The sequence below is a fragment of the Chionomys nivalis genome, chromosome 9 (genome assembly GCF_950005125.1).
Source record: "Chionomys nivalis chromosome 9, mChiNiv1.1, whole genome shotgun sequence".
Taxonomy (NCBI): Eukaryota; Metazoa; Chordata; class Mammalia; order Rodentia; family Cricetidae; genus Chionomys; species Chionomys nivalis.
The window spans coordinates 40,716,366-40,743,831 of NC_080094.1; the positions used below are offsets into that span (position 1 = coordinate 40,716,366).

Below are 27,466 nucleotides of genomic sequence, written 5' to 3' on the forward strand. Positions count from 1 at the left end.
GTGGAAAATATTGTTAAGATAAAATGCATTGAATACACTGAATTCGCTGAGCCCCATGGCTTAGCAGCCTGGTTCACACTGGCTGTTTGCCCCGTGCTCTACTGGGTGACTGGAAGTCATAGTGCACAGCTACTTCCCAACATGGCAAGCAAGAGAACACCATTGGCTATTGCTGGGCTGGGAAAATAATAAGGTTCAAAATTTAAAGTATGGTTCCTACTGAAGGCGGATTATTTTATTCCTGCCATGAACTAGAAAACCTTAAGTTGAACTGTTGTAAGTTAAGGAGAATCTGTAACAAAATAACCAATTCCATATCTTAAAATTTCATTTTTTTCCCTGAAAATTAAATTCAGGATTAAAATCACTTACAGGAAATAAAATTTGTCCATCAAAAATGGCTATTAAAAATTAGAACCTAGCTGTATTAAAGAACAATGTCAAATGGTATGATATCAAGTGTTGTGCACTGAAATTAGGTTAATTAATAGCTTTGTGGAGAGCATGCGATTGGTTTTGTGACTTTTTAGAGGACATTGGGTTATGACAGTGAGCAGTTGGGGTGTAGTGTGTCCTGACACTGAGGGGGTTAAGCTGTAGGAGTTGATTGAAGTCACCAAGTACAACCTGGATGCTCATCAAAGTCATTCATCATTAGGAAGTGTCTGACTGCAGGGTCATTTCTTTCTAGTTATCTAGTAACTACACCAGGACTGGACCGCTCAGTCAGAGCCCGGGAAAACAACAAGTGAGGTGAAGTTTTCCTGTGTCTCAGTGTCGTGCCCTAGAGATGCACCGAAGCAAGTCAGGGAGCTCTAAGGTGTCACTAGGACTGATGGCTCTTTACAAACTCTTCTGTATGGTGATCCTTGAAGATATTCTGCTGCAATTCAGAGAACAACTTGTGTTAAAAGAGTTATAAGGAGGAGGAACACTATGAGTAAAGGGGCCAAGACCGTGATGGGGAAACGCACAGAAACAGTTGACATGAGCTAGTGAGACCTCACTGACTCCAGACTGACAGTGAGAAAACCTGCATAGGACCAAACTAGGCCCTCTGAATGTGGGTGACAGTTGTGTGATGGGGGCAGACTGAGGGGCCACTGGCAGTGGGATCAGTATTTATCCCTAGTGCTTTATAGTGCTTGAACTGGCTGTTAGGAGCTCATTCTCTTTGGAAGGATACCTTTCTTAGTCTAGATATAGAGGGAGGGCTTTGATCCTTACCCTCTCTGAGGAGTGAATGGGAGGTGGGGGGTGGAAGGTAGGGGAGTGGGAGGAGAGAGAACTGGGATTGGTATGTACAATGAGAAAAGATTCTTTCAAAACACAAATTTAAAAAATGTTAAAAAATTTGTAAAATTAAGCCTGGTTCCTTCCTTTTCTCGAAGGTGCTTAAATTGGTTAAAGTCCTTAACTGGTAAGTTAAGATTTGTTTGACTGTTTGTTTGACACTTCCCTTAGCTAAATTCCCCAGAACTTTTTCTTTTCTAGAGAAGCCTAAGAATACTTTCAGACACTCTTGCAACAGCGTTGGTTGTGCTGTTAGTCCCTGTGTGATGAAAGACAGACACACGCAATGGACGTTGAGGTGTACATTTGTGCAAGTACTTCAGCATGTCAGACCTTGAGTTTAGAACGAACACACAGTGGCTTGGTTGTCTGTCACCGCATATTTTCCCCATTACACAAGGACTTCCTGTGCAGATGACAAAATTCGTTTTTCCAACAAAATTGTTTTCAGCACAGATGTTTTGGTGACTAAGATTTGTAGGAGCATTTTAATCAAATGCATCTTAAAAGTTGAGACTTTTGAACAAATTCAACATCTCTCTTTCTTGCTCTCCTTTTTCTTTTAAAAACATAACTTAGGAAGCTCAAGTATCTTTTTGCATAGAAGAGAGATAATGTTTAAATAAATCATTTGAAATCAAAGTATTTCAAATTGCTCAGTTGTTGTGCTCCACTCGGAGTATGTGATGATCTATCACAAGTTCATGTTTCAAAGAATAGTCCCGACTTCTCTGGTGGGGCTGTGGATGGACATCTTCAATTCTCTCTTAGTTTCTTCCATGTTCCACACTGCATGATGAGTTTTTGTTCTATCTGCTCGCTTAACATCCTATTCATAAGACTCCTGGACTTGACATTGACATTTGGAAGCTATTTTATAATTGGTAATTTGCAATTTCCCAGCCTTGGGTAACTACTCTTTCTCCTTTTACATCTTAGGATGTTCAAATTTGGATTCAGTCATTAATTTAGTCTTCTAATCTGAAATCGAGGAAGCTGAAAAAACTATGGATGAGCCAGCGTATGGAGCACATCTGGCAATGGCTAAATGCACTGGGCATAGTTACTGTAATGCAGTTCAACTCCTTGAAATAAAACCAGTCAGAGGTGAATCTGGGAAAAAATAGAGCATATGACCTATGCCCCTCCCAAGTAGGCACCAACAGAGAGCAGAAGCATCACCAGGGTGATGTCAGCAACTGGCAAGCCATGAGAGAACAAATGCCCACTCTTACCTCTGGTCAGTTTTCCTCTCATTTTTCTGGGAGTGCTTTCCAAATTCATCCCATGAGCTTGGATGAGCACATCAGAAGGAAAATATCCACTACATTGCTCTCAAAAGAATGGTTAGTGGTCACCAGTCTTAAAAACACTCAGCAGCTTTAAGGAAATATGCATCTCAGGTCTCACTCCAGGTCAACTAGGCAGAATCTGAAGTCCATCAACATCTATATAGCCCCTATTAGACATCAAGCCTTAGAAGGGTAGACAAATCCTGGGATGAAAGCTCTGTACAGTTTCCAAAGGAATGGGTTAAATCCTCTGTTGTGGATCTGTTGGAGGCAGCATGGAAGCCATTCCCTTCTGAAGATCCTCCAGGATGTCCGAGAAGCTGCTGATGTCAGGGTGAACATATAAAATGCCATAACAACTCTAGTACAGGAGAGAGATGCATCCACAGACCCTATCCATTCAAGACCTGGCATGAGTGGGCTTGGGATCCAAATTTTTATAGTATACACAATACAAAAGGGTCCTGTCTTCATTTTCCTATATCTGCATTACCTAGATTAGAATGAAACATTTTCAATAAGGTTTGAAATAAAAAAGCCTGCTCCCATTGCAGGGACACAATGGCACTGCCCAGCCACAATGTAGGTCTGGCCAGGCATGCTGTTTTGTTGAGTATTAGCTTATGCCAGCTTATGTAAGTCACTGTATACTGGACTTTAGGCTTTGTGTCAGCCCCAGGCATCACAGTTCTTATGTAGTCTATTACAGATGCCACAGGGTAAAAATGTAGTTAAGCCTTTTCTGGGAAGAGCCATACTACTTTCTTCCGTGTAGCCCTACCCTAATGTACGTGATTTAACTTTAATAAGGCATTTTATTTGGGGGGAATCTGAGAGGAATTTTCTGCACAAGTAAACACTGTTGTCATTATCAATCAGCCTGATTTGTAGGCTGTATTCTTTCTATTGAACTAAATTTTTTTATACACCTTGAATATCAACCCTTTTTAGGTATATGCTTTGCCCATGTTTCCTTCAAGCCCACTGATAGTTCTTTCTCTTATTAACTATTTTCTTTGCTGTTCTGAGACATGGTAGTAGGTCAGTGAAATCTCTTAAAAATGAAAAAAGTAAAATTACAATGTGATCCAAAAATCCTACTTTTGAGTAAATATTCACAGGGATTGAAATTGGTATGCTAAAACTATATTTGTATTCTCACGTTCATTTCAGCATTATTCACAAATGGAAGAACCTAAGCTTCCACTAATGGGTGAACAAATAAAGAAAATGTGGTGGGTGTGGCTGCATAGTGGAATATTATGGAATTAGAGAGAAAACTAATAGAAACTGGAAGCTAGAGTTAGGGGATGAGGGTGTAGCAAAGAGACTGTCAATCAAAGTGTAAGGTGATGTAATGGAAAGGAGAAGCTAGGACTCAGGAATGATAATGGGGAAAGGAAGGTGTCGGCCAAAATCTAGTGTAGTCTAGAGGAATAACGACTAAGGATCTGTTGTGCTGCATGAAGCCACACTGAATACGATGTGTTATATAGGTCAAATTGCTGAGGAATAGGATTTTAAACCATTTTTTTTAGTGCTATGGGTTGAACTCAAAGCCTTGGACACTGTATTCAAGTGCTTTACTATGCTACACACTCAACCTTGAAGAACAGGCTCTTGATGTTTTCATCAAATATTAGTTGCATGTTATTTAGCATAATTGACTTCTTTTGCAATGTGCCTTAATTCAAATCATCATATCGTACCACCATCATATTTACAATTAGCACTTGTCAATTAAAATACATAGATAAAACAAGAAACATTGCTGCCTATTGTACATATTTACTCACAGTGATGTTAAAAAATATTTCTCTGACAAAATCATAAACAGTTTAACAGTTCCCTTAGACCTCTTTTTTCATACTGTGCTAAAACTATTGCTCCTAGCCCTTCCCCGTCACACAGCCTCAACACAGAGGCAAACATTCACAGACCTTGCTTTAATTTAACTAACTGCCCATTGATACTTTAAGTAAGGAGGACAACTGGCTTAGAGTTACTTGGCAGATGGAATGTGCCCCATGGGTGGTAAAGCTGGAGTTTTTGCCAGGCCTTGGATGCTCAAGCTGTTATCATCTATTGCCATTCTGAGAAATCAGCATTATCTCCTGGCTCATATGTATATATATATTTGTTTTCAGTGCCTATATATATGTGACCACACTGCTGTCTTTATGTATGGGTGTCTGGCTTTGTTTCAGAACAATGGAATAACCTATGACTTCTATAGCTCAATAAAGAGAAGAAAGGAACAAAAAGTATATCAACAAATTCTAACTTAACCTAGACTATCAAAAGTTTAGCTGGGGAGCTAGAGATATTTCTTAGGGGTTCAAAGCAGTTGTTTTTCTTGTGGGTTCAATTCTTAAGCAACCATATAGCAACTCACAACTATCTGCAACTTCAATTCCAGGGATCTGATACCCTCTTCTGGTTTCTGTGGGCACCAGGCACACTTGTGATATACATACATACATAAGTGCATACATACATACACACATATGCAGGAAAATAGTCATGGAATAAAGTAAGAATAATGAATGGACCTTTAAAATGAAAGTTTAGCTGGGCATGGTGCCACACATCTGAAATCCCATCACTTAGGAGGTAGTGACAAGTGGGTCTCTTGTTCAAGGTCAGCCCAAAATACATACCAAATTTCAGGTCAGGCTGGGCTGTTCAAAGAGACCAAAGAAACAAATCGCATTCCCCCAGTAAACGGCTGTTCTTTGAGTTATACATTCAGGGTGATAAAAGAGGCAGTAAAATTAGGAAAACAAAGTTCTAAGAGGTCATGTGGGATTCATGCTTACTTAGCACTGTGCCTTGGACATATTGACTTAAAATTATCATCATCATCATCATCATCATCATCATCATCATCATCATCACATCATCTGTGTATGTTGATATGTGTGAGCACCCATGCCAAAGTGTATGTGTGTGCGTAGGTCAAAGGGTGACTTTGTAGAGTTGGTTCTTTCCTTCTACCTTTATGTGGGTTCTGGAGATGGAACTCAGGTTATGAGGCTTTCCTGGCAAGTGTTTTGCCCACTAAACCATCTCACTGGCTCTGGATATGTTGTATTTAGGATGTGCTGACTACCATGAATCTTCTTCACCCCTGGAAAGAGTCATGCTGAGCTTTCTTACCAACAGTGCTTTGGCTGAGAGCCCTTTTCTGCAGGCTGTATGAAAACAGTCACCTTGTAGCTGTGTGGGGAGCAGCCACAAATCTGGGAATAGAGAGGAAAGCTGAAGCCCATCCTTTGTATACTGAAATCTGACCGTTCCTACCTTTGTGAGTGGGAAGTAATGGACTTTGCCTGCACAGGGAGATTCAAAACCAGTTGGGAATGAAAAGATGAGCATAGCCGTGTGTGCAAGTTATCAGAGGATTTCTCTGACTAGAACTTTGGACTACGCTCAGGTCCTCACGAAATTTTTAAAACCTGTAACATTTATTTCCAATGTGCATGATGAGCTGGAAGGGTTTCTCTTTATCTCTCGGGTGAAGGTGATGTGTGAAATCCTCAGCATCTGGCCCAGCAATGGGTTTTAACCCATTCAAAGTGATGCTTAGAACACCCATCTCTTATGCTGTAATAGGTGTGGGTCCTGCAAGGCGTGCCAGACGTTAGAAAATTACCAGTATGTGAAAGCCCCAAGGAACCCTTAGTGAGGGGAGGAACTGATGGCATGATAAAATATTCTAGTAAATTTGAAGGAAAGTAAAGGAAGAACAATAGTAACTTGCCTATTAGAATGGAAGTTTTTGTTTTCATTTTTGAGATTGGGGCATACTATGCAGCTGAGGCTGTCCTTCAACTTCCTCTGTTGTAACAGAAAATCCAGACTAGTCTTAAACCCGAAATCCCCCTGCCTCAGCTTCCTCAGTGCTGAATAACAGGCATGTACAATGATGTTTGGTCTGTAATATAAACCAGTACATTGTATAAATATCAAACTGGCATGGACTGGTCCTTCTTATATCTGCTCTTACTTGGATAGACACATTTTCAGTTCTAGTTCTAAATGGGCCTTGTAAAATTTTGCATTCCTTTAGTTTACTCTAAGATGAGAACAGATGCCAAAAAAAAAAAAATCCCAACAGGTATAATGCATTAGTAATTTTCCTTGAACACAGTGAGCAATCACAGGTGACTAGGAATCAGCGTGATAAACCATGTTTGTTCAGGAAACATGGAACTTCTTATGATTTCTCCATGCTTTCTCCTGGCTGTGAAAGCTTCGCCTCAGCAGATGGTTCACTGACGTCCAGATTCTGATATTCCCTCGGCTCCGAGGCGACTCTCATTAAATCACAGATATTTATCAAACTCTTGCCACCAGAAACGATGGTCACCTAGGATGTACAGTTCTCAATTCCAAATTTAAGCCCCTATGATTTTAGTTGATGAAAAATAAACATGGTGGTTGGGGCCATAGCTCAGTGACAGCTTCGTGAATAGCATGCCATGGGTTGGAGCCACCATGTTGGAGGAAAAAGGAAGTTAGAAGACATTAGCTCCAGAACGGATGGGAGTAATGGAGGTATGGGCTGCCCAAGGTCTCTCTGAACATCTGGACTCAAGTGATTGTGGGAAAGGGTTTAAGAATGCTGACATCCTGAGCAGATTAGGTTTCATGTTCGTATGGTTTGTGAATGGTTTGAACGTTGTCACAATCTCTGTAGAATGCCTTACATGCTAAGGACAGTCTTTGAAGATTTCTGTGTTACAATCAGCAGAGCTGTGGCTGTGTGTACTGCTAAGTTCATGAAAGTTCCAGATTATCTGAATGTCCCCTTTGCTCATCCCTTTGTCAGGAGCTACCTTTATCTGTGCTTGGTTGCCAGAGACTCTCATGGATACCAGTCCTATACAAACAGACCAACTAGGTTTTTGTCTTGCCTTGATGCTCAGCCCTTTATGATGTTAGTCAGACCACATCTTCTTCAGGACATCGTCTCTTTGTGGTGAAGTGATGGTTAGAATATTCTGACCCAAGTGCTCACTGTCCCCTGGTGCTGTTTCCACATTTCTAAACTAATGAAAATCAGCAAGGATCCAGATGTATTATTACCTAGTAACATGTGTTTCTTATGGACAGTGATTTGCAGCCCCGAGAACCCATTATAGAAATGCTCAACTGAGCTCCTGGGGTGAGTACTGTACCAAAGGGATGATGCTCTTTAGCTCATGTGTCTTGTTCGGAATGAAGACACAATCAAGGGTATTAGAGAAGTGATTTGAAGGAATTCAAATGAAATGTGTTTAAAAGCATTTGAGCTTAGACTTTTACTATCAGCTGCTGATGCTAGTATTTCAGTGTCTAAGTGTGGTCCAGCATAGGTGGCAGCAGCATTGTATTGTATGGACTAGTTTAATCCTTGGGGTGCAACAGGAGACCCATATAATAAGACATAGTAGGTGGGACCACGAGGCCCACTTTTATAAGCTTTCCAGGAGATTTGGTTGTTGGCTAAAATTTGGGCATAGAAACTCTTGAAACTCTCAGAGAAACTTCATAATCACCATCTTACTTGATTTCCGTCATCACCCTACGAGTGTCACTTGGGCAAGTACATTCACTGTCATTTGACACAAGGTGACCACTCAGATGTTATGAGTGATTTGGGATTCTGTAACCAGCATTGAGTGTTTATGCTTTATTTCTTGGAACTTCCCGTATAGCATGCAAGCAACAAATCAGCCTCCCTCCACTGAACTCACTTACCGTATTTCCTATTAGGGAGGAAACCCCATCATCAATGTCCTTTAACATCTTCTAAGACAATTTTCTCATTCATTGTTACTGCGATCAAAGGGATGACTTTGCTCTTGATATCTAGATCACACATTTATACAAGGGTAGAATGTGTCTTAATAAACACTTTAAAAAAAGAAATTTAGAAATATCGAAAAGAAGGAAACCTTGAACTCACCCATGGTTTTATTGCTCATTAATGTTTAGTTTGCTTGGATGAGCTATAATTTCTAGAAGGGTAGAATCGTGGCATACATGTTATTTTTTGAACTTTTCACTTTAATATACCTATTTATCTTCATTATATTTGTATGTCTGTAAGTATTTTATAATTAGAACAGCTGGAGTTCTCCAGAGAGATGGGATCAATAAGATCTATCCTGCAATATAGAAATCTAGATATCACTATCATCTATCTATCTATCTGTCTGTCTGTCTGTCTGTCTGTCTGTCTATCTATCTATCTATCTTCTATTTATCTATCTATGTATCTATCTGTGTTTATGAGAGTCTCATTTTTAACACTTGAGTTACATAATTATGGAGACACTAAAACCCCAGATCTCCAGAATAACCAGTGATCTGGAGACCCGATGAAAGGTGATATTAATGTCGTTTAAAGGCAGTCAGCTGGCATTATTTCCTTGGCTTTCTTGGGAGAGATCAGTCATATTTTAAGATGTCAATAGATTAGAAGAAGCCATACAACAGTGGGCAATCTACTTTACTCAGTTCTACTACTACTTCAAATGCCAATTTCATCTAAAAGTATCTTCATGGTAACATTCAGATTTGTTTGACCAAATATCTGGGCACCAAGGCCTAGATAGCGGACACACAAAATTAACCTTCACAACAGTGCTATGCCCAATGGTTGTATGTATTTCATTTAATATTCTAACTGCATACAGTATAACCAGTTCCTCAAGATGGCCATCTAGGTTGATCTCATTATTTCCACCTGCAGTTGCAGCAATCCTTTGTTATCTACTTATCCTTCTTCACAATATACCATAACACAGAGTGAAAATCAATGCATGCTTTATTTATTTATTTTTAAAGATTTGCGTTCATGCTGACAGGTTGCATTTGCAGAGGTCTTTCCCTTTTGAACGAAACCCCGGTCTAGGAGAAGCAGTGGTACCATGTCTACATTGATTTTTCTCCTTTTTATTCCAGCCTGTCAGACCATGGGAACAGGCATGATGCTGAGTTCTTGGGCCACCTCCTCAATCGAAGAAGTGGCAGAGGCCGGCCCCGAGGCACTACGTTGGATGCAGCTGTACATCTACAAAGACCGTGAGGTCAGCAGGCAGCTAGTGAAGCGAGCTGAACAGATGGGTTACAAGGCAATATTTGTGACTGTGGACACCCCTTACCTGGGCAACCGCTTCGATGATGTGCGTAACAGATTCAAGCTGCCGCCACAACTCAGGTAAGTATGATCTCACAGTCTCAGAGTGGGGTTTCTCTTTCCCTTTCATGGACCACCTCCAAAAGCTGCTTTTTCTTTTTGTAGTTTACAAGTAGATACCATAGAGATGTGAATCACCATAGAGACATTAGCTTTAGAGCATGGTTAAAAGGATCTCTGTTCTGGAGCTAGTCATTACCACAGAACTATATAATCTCTCCCAAGTGACTCTGCTTGGGGATGTGGCACATTTGAGCTATTACAATAGGAGGGATTACTATATATTTGTAAAATTAAAAAGATTTTATTACTAGGATGCATTAGGGCCGTGGGCTGTATTAGAGGACATCCAGATGAGTTTTGTATAGGCTACAGTTTTTTATTGTGATCCTGGTACCCTGTTTCTTCATGGAAATCAAAGACCCACATTCATATTTTAGTTTTAGTTGTATTAGGAGGAAAGTGAGCTAGGAAGATGTAAAAATAAAGCACAAAACCATGGAAGAAAAGGAAGCCATGTATTTGATCCATCATTTTCTACTTTGTTTTGTGTGCATGTGGTTCATCCATGGATCAAGATTTGTTCCTCACTCACTCATCAAGTCAACAAAAATCGTGTATCACATGATCCAAAGCTGAACTATAATGATTTCATTGAGACACTTAACCTATGAGTAATATTTAATCGTCCCTTCCCTTGAGTAAAACCCAGGACCTCAGTGGAAGTCAGTGAGAAAGGACTCCAGGTTTGTTCAGCGATCCGTGTCTTCCCTCACTGCTTTCTCCTTCCATATTTTATACTAAAAGGGCCTCTTATACTTTTCACATCCGTTGTGACAGGTTTGTGATGTCGCTTGGGACTCTACATATCTGAGCAGACATCAAACTCTTGTCTTAATGGGTGACATTTGATGTTGGATGTCTATGGATGCCTTATAAGAAGTCTAGGGCTTGTTCTACAGGAGCCCCTGCTCATTCTGTCTACATTTTGTTTGTCTTTGAACCAACTAAGGTTTTAAAGATGGACGAAAGGTAAAGGAATAAAGATAAAGCATCCCATGCCTACCTTCTGAAAGGATTCAAAATGAACAGACACAAAGCTCAAGTCAGGTTTCCTCATAGGGAGAAACAGATGATCAGAAGTGCAACTTTGTATGCATTATAGACAGTCTTGTGGAAGATTATCAAATTGCCATTTCACACAGCCACCAATACACCCGAGACTTCACAATGAGACTTTACAGACTTTGCTGTTGTGTTGTGTATCAACCGGTGATGTAATTAATGGGAATGCTTGTCGCTCCCAGACAGGTTTGGGAATATTATTTCTGCATGTGGACTCAGTGGGCAGGCTACCCAGACACCACACAAGGTGAAGAGAACAAGAACCGCAGCTGCCAACCTAACCCTAACCCTGCCAGATTCACCAGAAAGCAAACCTCCAACCTCTCTAAAACGCAATCTCCATTCACTTTCTTTCTTTGACTGCCTACTTGCTTTTATTTATTTATTTATTTATTTATTTAGACATTCTAAAATAATTAGTTTCACACTATTACAGTTTCCTAAAGGAAACACTCCTTACTTCCGTTGGTCGTTTGCGAAGGAATGGCCCTTTTCCTTTTTCCCTAATGGCATTGCTCTTAACAACAGCGACGGTAATAGAGTTGCTTTGGGTAGCAAATGCGTGGATATCTAGTCTCATGGGCAGGACACTTTTGTGTATCCCGGCTGGGACCCCTCGCTTCTCAGCATGGAGGTGACTGTATGATGAGCCACAGGCCCTCCCCATCCCCCCTTTTCCTTTGCCCCTGGACGTCTGCCCAGATGATGTGGTAGCCTTGAAACAAAGACCCCTTTCAGCTGCTGGTGTTCACAGGAGTGGCCCTGGGTTTCCAGCTTGTCACAGCTCTGTTCTGAAGATGATCAAATCACGAGCAACACATCCAGGTTACGGGGAACACGGAAACATCCTGCAGCTGGGCACACTCCAGGCTGTACACTGGTGGGGCTTGTCCTGGAGGCAGTGGGGCAGCATGGGGGCTTCTGCTAAGCGCCTCAGGGGCGCATACTGTTTGAAAGACAGAACACACAAACCAGAGGTCAAGCCTTCTGCTGGAGGCTTCATTCACCACCCTCCACCCCAAAAACTCATCGCTTAACAGTCCGATATGAAATCAGTTTCTTTTTGCACTGACCTGACTCATAGAAGGTGAAGCCTGCTTTTCAGAAGTGAGGTTTGGCAAGGGAAGGAGACAGGAAATCCAGGGGAGAATGAGTCGCTAAGCCTGGCTCCTTCCAGCCTTTGCTACTTCCTCTGCCCGGGGTGGAGGGGAGGGCCCTGACTCTTGGCACCCGGGAGCAGAGAGAGTTCAGAGGGTTGGTAATGGCCACTTGGTCTATATGCAAAACATACGCGTGTGTGCACTTTACAACTGGCAAGAAAGTGAGAGGGAAAAGGGAAATCCTCCCTCTGGAAGAAGCAGGAGCAAAGCCAGTTGATCACGCAGATTCCGGAGCCTGTGAGGCAGGAGCCTTCTGTCTTGTCTGTGCTCCACGGAGATGATTAATTTACCTGGGTTAAGATTAGTCTGCCCCCCTTCCCCCACAGTTCCAGAAAGTTTAAAGAGAAGTGACAAAAGCCAATCCTTGTTAGGAATACATACAGAGGCTGAAGGTGTCCGCAACCGAACCCTCAAACCAGACGGGATTGAGTTAAGGATCTTGAGACAGGAGATGACCTGGTTTTATCACAGTAGACATTATATGCAACGAAGAGTTTTTATTAAAAATGGGCATAAATGTCGGTCAGAGGAGGAGCCGAAGTGATAAAAGGAGAGTTTGGAATTGTGTGTCCAAGTGGGCTGCCCACCGAGAGAACAAGTGAGGTTGTCTATTCTGCTTTAGGTAGTCAGAGGGACTGTCTGTGGACACCCTGAGCTGACCTCAGTGAGAACCATTTTGGTCTTTGTAACCACTGTAAATGTAATACATGGTATGCCGCTGAGGTCAGAAGAGGGCTTTGGGTCCCTTGAAACGAGGTGGTTGTGAGCTGAGAGGTAGGTGCCAAGAATCGAAACTCAGTCTTGGAAGAGCAGTCAGTGCTTTTCACAGCTAAGCCATATCTCTAGCCTACAAATTTGTGACATTGTGTGGCTTTGAATTTGTGGTCATTTGTTATAGCAGCAATGACAAGTCAAACCTAACCCTATTGAGTTCATCTTTACAGTAGCTTTGCAATGAAATCTTCCCTTGTTGCCACACTTCACATGTCAACTCGAGCCTCCACCAGCTGGTTTGCTTCCCACTCTGTCCCATTGTGCCCCTTCATTTTGCATTGTACCTACATTCTAAAACACGTGACAGTTTACATGTCGATCATCTCTGTGATGGATGGAGATAGTTTGCTCTCTTATTTACTGGTGCTCACTAAATGTCAAATGTCTAAAACGGGTAGATATTAGGTGCTTAGCATGCAATTGTTTAATCAGTGTCTAAAAATTTATCGATGCATTGGGATTTCCCCAATATAAGACAACTAGGAAAGAGTTGAACCGGATTAGAATTCCAAGTTTGTGGCCTCAGTCTGTCTTTAGACCACCTGGCCACACTGAGGAGTAAGTGACGAGGGTGTGTTCTGAACACCGTGCTTTTCTAACCACAGAAGAAAGGCTGACTGCCTGTCCCCAGCTCATGCCAATTGTGAATTTCTCCTTCTCTCCATCCATACTCTTATTGTTTTGTGAACTTAGCTGATTTTTATCTTGTTTTACTTTATTTTGAAAGTTTTCAGTGTAGAGATGTGGCTTTATCCTTAGTGTTACATTAGTAATATTTATAAAATCATATATTATCATCAATGCTCATTCTTATTAGTTATACTATTAGTTATTTAAGCCTATTTACTTTAGTAGTTATTACTGCTGCTTGATACTAACTTACTAAAATCAAAGTCAATTCCTATGTCAGATTAAAAAGTATATTAAAGGTCACCCCAGGAATAACAATTCCCTTACAAGGAAGAAATTTGGTCTCTTTGTGACATTCATCAGCCTGGAATTGGGAAAATTAAGCTTTAAATAGTTGCATTACTATTTCTGTGTTGTCTTTTTCATCCTCTACAAAATGAATATCAGAAGCTACTTTAAGTATCACACACATACACACACACATACACACACACACGTCATAATGTGAATAAAAATAGCATTCATGGCAGTTTCTTTGAGAGCCATCGGTAAAACACTCCATCGTGGATCTCTGTCAAGATATCTGAAAACTTTTTCTTGGCTTCTGGCTTTGAACAAAGTTTACAGTAACAACAACAAGGCTTCATTGTGCCCTGAGATGTCTGTAAGGCAGCATTCATTCAAGTGTTGATCTGCATTGCGCGGTCCAAGAATAACAACAGTCATTTATATAATTTTATCCATGTTTCTGTTTTTTTCCTACCCATTTCACCCTTTCACCCACCCTTGCTGAAACACGGCAGCCTGTTTGCTGTGGGGGTAGGGATACGTGTAGATGGTTTCCCTTTCTCTCCTGGTCTTAGGATGGAACAGATAGGTTGCACCTTTTCCTTTAACAACATTATTTATGTTTGAAACTTAGTATCATTGAAGTAATGGACTGGGTTTCCCTCCCAAGAACACATTTATTGAACAGAAAGCTTAATTCAATTTGAATTAAAAAGACCACAAAAGACCCAGGGCTGTGACATACTGTATAACCCTAAGAATTTTGACAAATAGAAAGCTCAGATATTTCATCAAAAGCCAACGACTAGATGGGCATCGTGTGTTTGTGGTGTTTTATGCCTTTATATCCATAAATCCTCAGAAGGATGTTCAGTCCTACTGAGAAAATTGCCCTTGACACAGTAGCTTGAGTAAGGTTGTTTGGAATTGAAAGTCCATGTCCACGGCATGATCTGTGCACCCTAACTACTCCAGCAGAAATTTCAGCGGAAACACTCTAAAGTGTAAACTGTCAACCAGTTAAACATGAAAAGAAGGTCTAGAATAAAGTTTTAAAAAGAAATCCTAGATACTGCTGTCTGTAGACATGCAGTTTTAGTAATGGCTTCAGGATCTCTTCCGTGTTCATTGGCAGAGCTGGTGGAGGGCAAATCAGCTGGGACTAATCCACGGAAGACACACAGCTGTGCTGTCACCCATAAGAAGAACGGCTAGCTGGTCTGTTAGAGTATGTAGGAGAGCAAGCTGAGTTCCAGCTAGTCCAGAAAAGACTTTTACCTGGTTATTTTGTAAGTGACCTTGCAGGCTGTGGGCTGCTCAGCCACATGGAAGATGCCATTGCGTATCCATATTGCCAATGATTTATGTGGTGTGATCAGAACCCCAAGCAGAATGAACTTCATCTGTAGCTTAAGAGACTGTCCAAATACAGCCAAGAATGCCATGTTAGGGCAAAATAAAGGATACCAAGTATAGGGTGATCCAGCAGTAGAGTCCTGGTCATGAGTTAGAGAACCACTTGGTCAAACTAGATCAATGTGTTAGACTAGGAAAAGGCAACAGCTCAGTGTTGGCATGTCTAGGCTGTGACTCCCTGGGAATAAAATGGAGTCCCTGACCAAGTCTAAGTTTCTGTTCCTGAAGGTAAAGACTGTTAGCATCTAAGGAAGTGAGTGGAGGAGAGGAAGCCAGCATACGGGAAGTTTTGTGAAGACAGATAAAACAGTGAGCAATTGATCCTGTGCCTGATCTTGGATCCTGTGGGGACATTCTGGGAACACATATTCTGGGAACACATACACACTACATCTCAGAGTGAGTCTGCCCACTGGGACATGAGTTGACACTTCCAGTTTGCTGGGTGTAATGAAAGCCCAGCAGCCAGAAGAAAACACAAGAAAGAAAGATGGTGCTTGGTGAGCATCTGAAAGCCCAGGCTCTTGTCAAGATTCTCTGGAAGATAGGAGGTTGAGCCAGTAACCAGGCAACAGCTGAGTGTAGGAGGGAAAGACAAGGCTCCTGTGCTGAGAAACACTTCCTGATTCCCATCAATGCCCACAGTACCACACATCTAAGCAAAAAATATATAGTTAGCAGTCAAATGACCCAGGGTAGATCCCAAATAACGCCCCTAGCTAGTTTTGTTATTGACCATCTCATTCTGCACTTGGGTTACTATTGTCTGTATAAAAGGGAACTCAAAGTGAATCAATGTTACCTTCTAAAAGATCTTAAGGAAAGAAATGTACAAACATGAGTATATAAAAGGCCTTTGTAAACAATAAAGCACCATACAAATGGTTTCTATTATGATGAATTTGTACAGCTGCTTGAAAATAGCATCCATTCCATTGTCTGTAGCTGTAAACTGGCTTAAACAGGAAATGTTTGAACATGGCCGCACATTGATCCTTAAGTCTGAATGAACACACATATACACACATGTAAATAAAGCTTTAGGTGGCCAGTTGAAATCACATGGCCACAGTTAGAACACACTCCCACATCAAGCCCTAGAGAATTTGCAGACAAAGTGATTGAGCAGCTAACTTATCAGAAAAGGAGCACTTTACCCTCACTTATTTTCCCCAAGTCAGGCAGAAGTTGTCTCTAATACCCATTTTATGTATCTATTCTAGGATGAAGAACTTTGAAACCAATGATTTGGCATTTTCTCCTAAAAGGAATTATGGAGGCAACAGTGGACTTGCTGAATATGTGGCGCAAGCCATAGACCCGTCTCTCAGCTGGGATGACATTAAATGGCTCCGACGATTGACATCACTGCCTATTGTTGTAAAGGGCATTTTGAGAGGTTTGTCATTTCTCTCCTTTGCTGTATACTGATTTCATGTTCATTTTCGGATATGGTCATGGTAGCTTTTTAGAGAGTATAATTGACGGGAAAATGCGGTATTACAAATTGAAAGATGTTTCAGCTCCCAATTCTTTTTTTTCAAAAGATTTATTGTTATTCATGTATGTACATACATCTTCATGTCTGTTTGTAGTTTGCAATCATTTTCCCTAGGACTGTCCCAGCATCACCCCCTTCCTTTCGACACACGTGGATCATTTCTCCAGGCTTTCACACCATTGCAAATAATAAATAAAGTGTTTTCTAGGAAAAATGCTCATTGCTTTCAGTGAGGCTACCTAATGAGACAGCTCAAAAAGCAAGACCAAGAGAGCAGTGTTCGAAAGGAAGCTATTCATACATATAAAGTTTATCCTGTCTAGTTTTTCTGTAACTGTTTATTTCTCTTATTTATCAAACAAAAATCATCTCTATGACTACAACTGTATCAAATAACACTTATGCTCAGGCTGGATTGGAGGAAGAGCTGAAGATCTGAGAAGACAAGTTCTCATCCGTTCACAGGCTTTCATCCAAAAGTCAGATGGACGGACTGAGAACATTTCCTTTCCTTTCTTTTTTACCAAAGAGCAGAGACTATGGTTTCAGGAATGCAAAACCATAGCTAGCTGGGAAGTTCTAGAAGAGGCATCCACCCTTACACCATTTTAAAAATTGCATCTTAATGAATGCAAATTGGAATGCAAGATGTAATCAGTTACTATGGTTAAACTCTGCCCTGGGAGAACATTAACAAAGCCCCACGCGTGTGCTTCAGACAGGATTTGGTCTTCTCTAGGACTCACGCTAACGAACAAATAACATGTATGAGCAAAGGCACAAAACTTCGCAGAGTTTTTTCTTTTCTTTCCTCTTTTTTTCTTATTGATCCTTTTTCACTTTCTTCATGAGTTTTTGTTTTGAAGAAACCCTTTTCTCATTAGCTCTTTTTACAAATACTAGGTTAAGAAGTTCTTAAGGTATATTATTTCATTATCCTTGGGTTACTTTCCAAAGGGTTGACGTGTATCTAAAATACTTTATTTCTTAAATCAGTGCAAGTTACTATAGCCCCAAGTGCTTGAGGTTAACTCTCAGGGATGTGAATTTGGCTTTGGTAATATAATGAGGAATGTAAGATAGGATCATGACAGCAGCCCTTGGTGATATTACCCGCTCACCATTGTCTTAAACATTCAACTCTTAAGAGCAAAAGCAAAACTATGGAATGACACATTGTGTTCCCTGAGGATTAGTGAAAATGTCAAAGATTTGTAAATGTTTTGCCAAACAGGAACATTTTGACCCTTTAAATAGCTTTTTGGTCTTGGTTCATAAAATAAATAATTAAGTTAAAAAGTAAAATGCAGAATCATGGGCAGATTTCTCAAGCCATTAACAAATAGGAAACCTTTTATCTGAACATGTTTCTTCCTGTCTTACACACCCATAATCCAGTCAGAGCAAACTATTTGGTCATTTGCCCAATAGCCCCACAATGCCTAGAGAATGTGGAGACTCACTCTGAATGATCAAGATGACAGACTTTCTTATTTATTTATTTATTTATTTATTTATTTATTTATTAAAGATTTCTGCCTCCTCCCCGCCACCGCCTCCCATTTCCCTCCCCCTACCCCATCAAGTCCCCCTCCCTCATCAGCCCTAAGAGCAATCAGGGTTCCCTGCCCTGTGGGAAGTCCAAGGACCACCCACCTCCATCCAGGTCTAGTAAGGTGAGCATCCAAACTGCCTAGGCTCCCACAAAGCCAGTAGGTGCAGTAGGATCAAAAACCCATTGCCATTGTTCTTGAGTTCTCAGTAGTCCTCCTTGTCCGCTATGTTCAGCAAGTCCGGTTTTATCCCATGCTTTTTCAGACCCAGGCCAGCTGGCCTTGGTGAGTTCCTGATAGAATATCCCCATTGTCTCAGTGTGTGGGTGCACCCCTCTCAGTCCTGAGTTCCTTGCTCGTGCTCTCTCTCCTTCTGCTCCTGATTTGGACCTTGAGGATGACAGACTTTCTTAAAGTAAAATTTCTCCAAATGGAAGACCCTCTCTAATCTTATTATGGCTAGGGCATGATCTTATTGTTTCAATGCATTTAACAAATGACATGACTCTTGCCCAACTTTCACTCCCTGCTCACCTCTGTAGCACCTATTCCTTGTCACTGTATAGAAAAAAAATTGCAGTTCATGTTTATCTGAGGGTTCAACACAAGTCTCAAATGATTCATTTCCTCTGCAAGCTTATATCATGTGGATCACTGTCTTCACTGGGTGCTTTAGGACATTGAGACACAGAAGGGAAAGGACTATTAACATGCCAGGTGAGATACTTGAAGGCAATGGGAGTCTGCACACATGCTCAGCTCTGGACTTATAAAATATGACATGTTTTTTTTTTTAAACACATTTTGGTTTGATAGCTAGATAACCAGAAGCATCTATAGCATGTCAAATACATTTTTGGCTCCATTTAGATTTATAACACAATAATATATCGTATCTCCTTATTTGGTAGAAAAGAACATATAAGTGCTGTTGCTACAGTGTGAAGTGTGGTGGCATCTGTCATTCACAGGTGACTATATAAGTTAATAAAGATTAATGCAAAATTCCAGTTGCTCAGTCAGAAGACATTTCAATCTTTTTTTCCTAATTTTTTAGCATGCAAGATATTGGGTTCCATTATGGCATTTTACATCCTGGCTGCTGCCTCCCCCAATCTTCCCCTCCCAGCCCACCTCCTCCATCCCCACTCCTAAACTCCAATCTTCTCTTCTGTCTCCATCCAGGAAAGGGCAGGTCTCCCATGAGTATCAATAAAATATGGCATATCAACTGGTCAGTGGTGGTGCATGCATTTAATCCCAGAACTCGGGAGGCAGAGGCACGTGGATCTCTGTGAGTTCAAGGGCAGTCTGGTTTACAGAAAGAGTTCCAGGACAGGCTCCAAAGCTACAGAGAAACCCTGTCTTGAAGCCTGCCCCTCCACCTTGCCAAAAACAAACACAAAAAACAAACATATATCAAGATGCAGTAAGGCTAAGCACCCCCTCCCCATCTATTAAGGTTGGGCAAGGCGACTCAGTATGAGAAGTAAGGTCCCAAAAGCCAGTAAAAGAGTTGGAGACAACCCCTACTCCTGCTTTTTGGAGTCCCACAAGAGGACCAAGCTACACAACTATAACATACATCAGAGTACATAGGTCAGTCCCATGCAGACTCCCTGGTTGTTGGTTCAGTTTCTGTGAGCTCCTACGGGCTCAGGCTAGTTGCTTGTGTGAGCCTTCTGGTGATGGTGTCCTTGATCCTCTGGCTCCTATGCTCCTTGGCTGTGGGTCTCTGCATCTGCCGCCATCAGTTGCTGAGTAACACTTTTCTGATGACAATCGGGCTAGCCACCAATCTGGTCGCAGGAGATGGCCAGTTCAGTCTATTTATCTACCATTGCTGGGAGTCTAACCTGCGGTCCTTCCCATAGACTCCTGGAAGAGTCCCCTGCGCCACTGTGCCTTTATTTTGAAATGGTTTTTCTATGTTTGTTTGTAGCAGTTTAGTGTTTCTGGTTTTCAATTAAGGTCTTTCATTCTCTTTGAATTATTTTCTGTGTGAGGGCAGGACATATGGATTTAATTTTATTCTTCTGTAGGTAAATATCCAGTATCACCAGTACTCTTGTCTGGATTGGCTGTCCTTCCTGTAGAGGTAATGGCCTTATCTGTGTGAGCATTTCCTTCATCACAGAAAGTTCTATTGAATCATACATATAGACATTTAGAGCCACCTAGTCCAGGCAACTTACTGGGAAGGCCTTGTCTTGTGTCTACTCCCTTCCTGGAATTCAGGGTGGGTCACTATGCCCAGCTGGCATTTACACAGGTCCTGAGGATTTGAACTTTGATTCTCAGTCTTGCATGACAAAGTGCTTTATCTGTTGAGCTATTTGCCCAGCCTCACTTCTGAGTTGCTTAAGAGGAAAAGTAGTGCATAAAAGAGATAGATGCATGGAATACTAAAAGTGTGATACATATAGGTAAAAATGAAATAATTGAGTGATTGAATATAAGTCAATGACACATCCTCAAGTATAAAAGAACAATGAATAACAGGACTGAAAGAAGATTATAGTCAAGTAGATGAGTGATATAAGGATGATTTTAAAATGACAAATATCTAACTGACTTACATACATTTTAGTTTGAAACACACAAAGAAAGGAAAGGAAAAAAGGGTTAGAACAGCTATGAATTTTGGTGACATAATCACTAGACTAAGAAAACAAATCACACCTTATTGTAGATGAAATGTCAGAAAAATAAAATGTATAAAACGAGAGAAAAATCAAGGCAAGAATTCATTACGAAGGACTACAGGCCAGGCCAGACTCTCAGCTGTCTTCAGATCAACAATGGATTCCAGCAAATTAGAAAAACGTCTGTAAGGTTCTGTGGGGGAAACAATTGCTCAATTTAGTGTATTACAACTCATCCAGTGATTACGCAAACAAAGGGATCAGTCAAGGGCTGCTAGTTTGCTTCTCACTGATTTCTCTTTGGGTAGCTATGCATGAGTGTACTACAAACAAAACCATAAACCAAATGAGAGCTTACATCCATCTGTTTGTAAGAAATTCAAAGCATAGAAAACAAGACAATGAAGGCAGGCACTGAGGCCAGAGAGTAACTACCACAGAACAAGAAGACAGAGGTCTCTGGGCAGCAGACTCAAGGGAGGAGATAGGGGACTCAAAAGAGTTAGCTAGAATAATGGAAAGATTTGAGGCTATACCAAAGTCTCATAGTAACTGGGACAAATAAAGACAATTAAAATTCTAGGAAAGTCAAATAATGTACCAAAGCACGGACGTCCAAGTAGGAAGCAACAACAGAATGCAAAGGAAGAATGGCAGTGATGGAATGGGAAATGACCAACGTGTTGGGAAGCCATCTTGAAATCCTTCTCCCTTCACAATTTCAACAAATTTCTTTTAAAAAACAATTAAATTATGAGCAGATGCAGTGCTTCCATTTTTCTCTCCAGAAGATTGACAGTTTTCATTGCTGGCAATAATCTGTCATAGTAAGTAATACTCCAGTAATATTGAGATGACTCATCCGGTAATGTCAAACAGAACTCTTAAATTCACTGACTGAAAGAATAAGTTTAAACCAGTCACTCATTTGAAAAGAAAACAAACAATTTCTCCTTTTAAAATGTATTTGGGGCTGTCAATCAAAGCTTAGGCATGTCAATTTTGTTTTATTGCTTAAAAAATATAGATTAGAAAAGTAATTCTTCTATTTTTACTTCATATGTATGTACTGTTTTTGTGTCATTTCTCCCTTTACTCTCCTCCCTCCAAACACCCTGTGATGTTCCTTTCAAACTCATGACCTCTTTTTGTTTAATTAATAAGTCTACACACACACACACACACACACACGCTCACGCTCACGCATGTTAGAGTTTCTACCACTGTGGTAAAATATTAAAAGTACCGTGAGGAGGAAAGGGTTCATTTCAGCTTACAACTCCACATCACAGTCCATCATGAAGGGAAGATAAGGCAGGAACCTGGAGGCAGGAGCTGAAGCAAGGCCATGGAGGAAGGCTTCTTAGTGGCTCGTTCCCCATGGCTTTCTTATCCTGCTTTCTTATATACACCAGGACCAACTGTCCACGGGTGGCATCACCCAAAAAAGGACTGGAACTCCCACATCAATCATCATTCAAAAAAATGTTCTACAGGCCTGCCCACAGCCCTAGCTGGAGGAGTTATTTTCTCAGCTGAGGCTTCTTATTTTCAAACAAAGCTAGCTCACCTGCATATGTTTTAGAGCTACCATTTGCTATTTGGACGTGACTTTGTTTTCCTTGATTTCAGCCTTGGGAAAGATGGATTCTCATCGCAGTTTCTAAGCTGGAGTCTCAGATACCCACTAGTAGTAATAACAGTTACAATGGTAATAGTGTTACGCTCAACAAAATACTATATGCAGTAGAATTTTTTCTTACAGGTACACAGGACAGAGTCAGGGTTCAGCATGGATGGTATCTGGTCAGAGCTCACCTCATCTCTTTCTGCAAACAGACAAGAAGTCAGAGCTTCATGACACTTCTTCTTATAAGGGAAAATAATCTCTTTTTTGAGCCTCACTTTCATGAATGTATCCAGTCTTAATTACCTATCAGAGATTCTGTCTCCAAATATTATCACACCAGGTAATAAGGTTTCAAAAAAACTTGGCAAGGAAAGAGATACTGAGACCATTAGACATAGGTATAACATAAATATATACTCATATTTTAAAAGAATAGCATTATTATCATTATTAAAATATTTGAATTTTGGTATTACATGGCATGTAGTGGAAAGCTGTATAGCAAACAAAAATTAAAATGATAAAAATTACAAATTTTTGTGCATCTTTTATAATTTTTCTTAATTAAGACAACCTTTTCACCCCATTGCTGAATTGGTACATATGTGCATTTTCTGAATTTACCTGTTTAGCTCTCAAAAGTGCGGTATTCAGGACACACAATTGTGTGTATGAAGGCATACACACAAGCAAATTTGTTTTACTTACTCACTATTACATTTAAGAACTAACAAAATGGGAGCATTCTACAAATAATAGTTTAGAAAACAAAATTTAACAATTATGTTTGCTGCTTAAAAATATTAATCTATTTTAAAACTGGATTTTCAGAAATCAATATCATTAAAGCACAATTAGTGAGTTATAGTTTTAACATCATATTTATAATGCGTTCCCTTGCACAAAATTCAATTATATAACAAACAGCAAAACAGTTACTGAATTTTCAGTTGTGTATTAAATTGTATTAAATACTGTTTGGAATAGATTTGTTGATTAGTGGCTGCCTTGATAATGCTTTTCACATACATACTATTTTATTTTCCATATTGTAGGGTGATACTTTTGCTAAGTGGTAAAACGGATATGATTTTATTAATTAAAAATAGCTAATATGTACTGGAAAGACGGCTCAGTGCTTACTGCTATTACAAAGGACTTGAGTTCAGACCTGTAACCCCAGTTCCAGTTCCAGGAGAGTAAACGACACTCTCTTTTGACCTCCCTGGGCACCCAAATTCATGTGCTGCATATAAGCCCATGCAAGCACACACATATAACAACAAACAAACAAATAAGTCTTAAAAAATATAAGTAGCAGAGAAAGTCAGTTTTCTTTAATGATGTGTTACCTGATAGATTGACCACACTCCAGGGCAGGACCCGTGCTCAGTAAATGGTCAGCTAACACAGACTGGACTGGATTAGAGAGGGGGTGAGGAGGGAGAGAGAAATGAAGAGGTCAGAAGGTAGGGAAGTGAGGAAGGTAGGGAAGTTAGTGGAAGGGGCTTAATATAACCAAATACATTGTATGAAATTCCCAAATGACTAATAAAACATTATAGAATACATAATGTTAGCACATCTTTACAAAGATAAACTCTTTATGACAATTTACTATGTCCTCATAGTTTTATCACATATTAAATTAATTGTTCCACCTGTTAATTTTAGAAGGAGATGCTACCCCTAATATTTTAAATGTAATGACTGGTGTGTTTTAATGAAAGTACTAAGGAAGATGGGAAGGGGTGAGGCCCTCCTCCCTCTACAGGGATGCTGGAGTTTGGAAGTCCAAGCCTTTGGTCCAGTTTCCATGGGATGGTGCTTTGTTCTTTCCAGGCGACGATGCTAGAGAAGCTGTGAAGCATGGTGTGGACGGGATCTTGGTGTCCAATCACGGGGCGAGACAACTGGATGGCGTGCCAGCTACTGTGAGTTTCCACTGGGATTTCTCCATATATCTTTGGAAAATCAGGGCTCTATATGCCTACCGTGTGTGTGTGTGTGTGTGTGTGTGTGTGTATCACTTACAGTAAACTGCAAGATGTTATGTGAGATCTCAGATTTTCAGTGGCACAGGAATTATCTACATTAGCAGACATAATTATTTTTAACTAGTCCAAGATGTCTATTTATAAACTCATGAAAAAAGGCCCTTCTAATTAGTGAGGGCGGGATTGTTCTTGTGGTTATAATAGGCAATGTATGAGCTGGGGAAGAAGAGAGGTGATACATACGTGGCGGTCCAAGGGAAATGAAGACACACACACTTGTAGGGATCACAGAAGCCTCTGGAGAGGAAAAATTCAACTTAGTAGTAGTGAATTATTGTTTCCTTGAACCAGCAGGATGACTTGGTGAAGTTTGCAGACAACGTGGGTTCATTATACGACAAAGTACAAGCCAACAGGGAGCCCTGGTGGGCACAGGGCTCTCCCACAGTGTGACCCAAAGCACTGGAGGGTGTGGTCAGTCAAGTCTGCACACAGTGGGATTAGCAGCCTAAGATTTGAAATCATAATGCTGGGGGTTGTAAGTCCCTGCTGACGTAGACCTAGTCCCACAGACACAGCATTCTCGGTGATATTAAGTGTGGCCTGCAGGTTAAAAGGAGTGGAAGGGAGGGAGAAGTGACTCAGAGCTCAGAGCGTCCGACCAGATTTATGCCTCACTTGTGCACGAAGACACAGACTTAGTGTGCGGGCCAAATTAAGTTTGTTTTCAAAAAATAAAATATAGATTTTCTGAAATCAAATCTAACTAGATTTTAAGGGGAAAATATCTAAATGGTGTGGTTTCTTTCCTTCTGGCCAAGGGCGTATGGAAACTTATCTAAAAGGGCTTTTTGAGTTGTGGTCTCAGAAACTGTTTGAAAAAAAACAATGCCCCCTCCTTTAGCCTGCTGTGTGGATGAGAGGATAAGCTTGCTTCAGCTTTGCCTCACGCTTAGAGCCAATTTAAGGCCCATGATGATGAGAGAAAGGTATGAATGTACCCAGTATTTGGCAAGTGGTGTTTTCTTTCCCTTGGTATATGGGTTTTGAGGTGAGTAGTCAACAACTTAAAAGAAGGCTATGGCATAAGCCTTTACACTAGACGCATAGACCATCTTACCATCCTGTGGCCTTCATGACGTCAGAAGGCAGGGGACGCGCCCAGGGTGACATCATGTGAGGAGTTTTGAAACTGAAGGCTTGAGTTTGAGTTATTTCTTATTTTCTTGTGTCCGGTAATGTGTGAGAGACAGAAGGGCCAGTCTCTCAAACTCTTATGCCCAAACCTCTTCTGGTATTATGTTGGTTCCCTAAAGAATTTGGACTGTACGGTTCTACATTTTTCTACTTCCCAGCATTCCCTTGTATGGAGAAATATTGGCCCCTTGAATTTCTGGACCAGGAATTTAACTTCAGTTTATCTTCACACACTGTTCTCTGGCCTGCATGAGTCCCTTGAAAATCTCTTTTATAATTTTTTTCAAATTTGCATTGCATTTTGATGCCAACTAAACCCCAACAACTTCCGACTTACAAATATAATGTTCTTTCCACAGTCAGTTTCTCACCTGCCAAACGCTTTCAGTAAATAAGCATTTGAGCTGTTAAGTTGCTGACTCTCAAATTGAGTCCTTAGGCATGTTCTGTACCATCTAAGAAGTGTTGCTTTTTTTTAAGGGGAGTGCTTGGGGCTAGAGGGGCACTCAGTGATGTTCTCACCTAGCATAGAGGAGACCCTAAGTTCAAACTCTAACACCAGTATGACAGAAACACAAAATGAATTGTAAAGGCATGTCTCATCCTTAAGAGGTACTTGGCACATGAACTGTCTTTTGTGGCATAACAAACAAATCTGAACTTACTGGCTGAAACATTATTTATGTCCCAGTTTTATTTAGTTGACATTTTGGGCTGAGAACTGTGAGGTGGTGGGGTCTGGGCTTGGCTGGGCTCAGTCCTGATGGTATGGGGTCAACTGTTTGTGCAGTAGACCAGCCTGGTAGAGGATAATCTCACTGTCTCATGTCTTCCAGTGGGTCAGATTGGTTTGTTTTCATGAAGGGGCAAGTTTCTTAAAGGGTCATGCCAGGTCTTATGATCTAAGCTCAGAAGTAATGCCTTCTTAGAATCTTTCCTGTTCCACTGGTGAACGCTAGCCACCATTCAGATCCTCATCCCATTGCCCCTTTCTCTAAGGATGCTCCAGAGAGCATAGTCCCACTATGAATCGAAGAGTGGGTGGGGCAATCATTGGAGCCATTTGGGGGCTTGCTGAATCTCTGGAGCATGGTTTTCTGATTGCGCTGGGTAGCAGCCCTGGAGGGAGGTGTGAGGTGTGGTCTGGGAGAGATTCTGAAAATTGAGGAAGTTACCTCTGCTTTAACTGCAACACCTCGTTAACGTCCAGATTCTTTGGTTGGAACATTTGAGTGTCCTTCTTTAAGAGAGTAACGATGGATGCAATACTGATGCGTCGGAAAGGAAAAACGGAACCCTAAACAGGGCCTTACCTAGTGGGCTTGTCTGCTCTATTTTATCCATGCTTCCCAGATCACTCTGTTTTATGTGGTGTGTGCCTAGTGAAAATGCAGCTCTGGGAAGAGGGGAAAGTTAGAATCGCTCAGTGTTGGATGGGACCTACCTGTCCACTGACACCGAGGCACAAGTGCGGCCTCTGTTTTATATTCCAGGATTCATATCTTAAGTGTCCTTATTAGTGTACTTTTAGGCCAGGTTAGGTACTGGAAATAACCTAAACAGACTTGATTTGTGTGACTTTGAAAATGTGTATTGAACCCAAGCTAGCTAATATTTTTCTTTGGTTCTGGTTTCAAATGGGGAAATATGCTTAATTATGGCTTGCATCATGGCTTGGAAACTGTAGCATTTATATGTTGATGTAACTCGCCTGAATGTAAAAGGGGACTATGTATAGGTAAGCGAACGTATGTAAGTGGATCCGAAGCATGTTTG

At 40.8% G+C, this 27,466-nt stretch overlaps 1 protein-coding gene across 5 annotated transcripts in view; it reads left to right on the forward strand.

Annotated features, from left to right (window-relative positions):
• Positions 1-27,466, forward strand: part of Hao1 (hydroxyacid oxidase 1) — a 73,650-nt gene that overhangs the window by 37,729 nt on the left and 8,455 nt on the right. For all 5 annotated transcript variants that reach the window (XM_057781850.1, XM_057781851.1, XM_057781849.1 and 2 more), the window contains 3 exons: positions 9,540-9,795; positions 16,391-16,566; positions 24,339-24,430. In XM_057781850.1, coding sequence (XP_057637833.1) covers positions 9,540-9,795; positions 16,391-16,566; positions 24,339-24,430 — 524 coding nt within the window. The remainder of the gene's footprint in view (positions 1-9,539; positions 9,796-16,390; positions 16,567-24,338; positions 24,431-27,466) is intronic.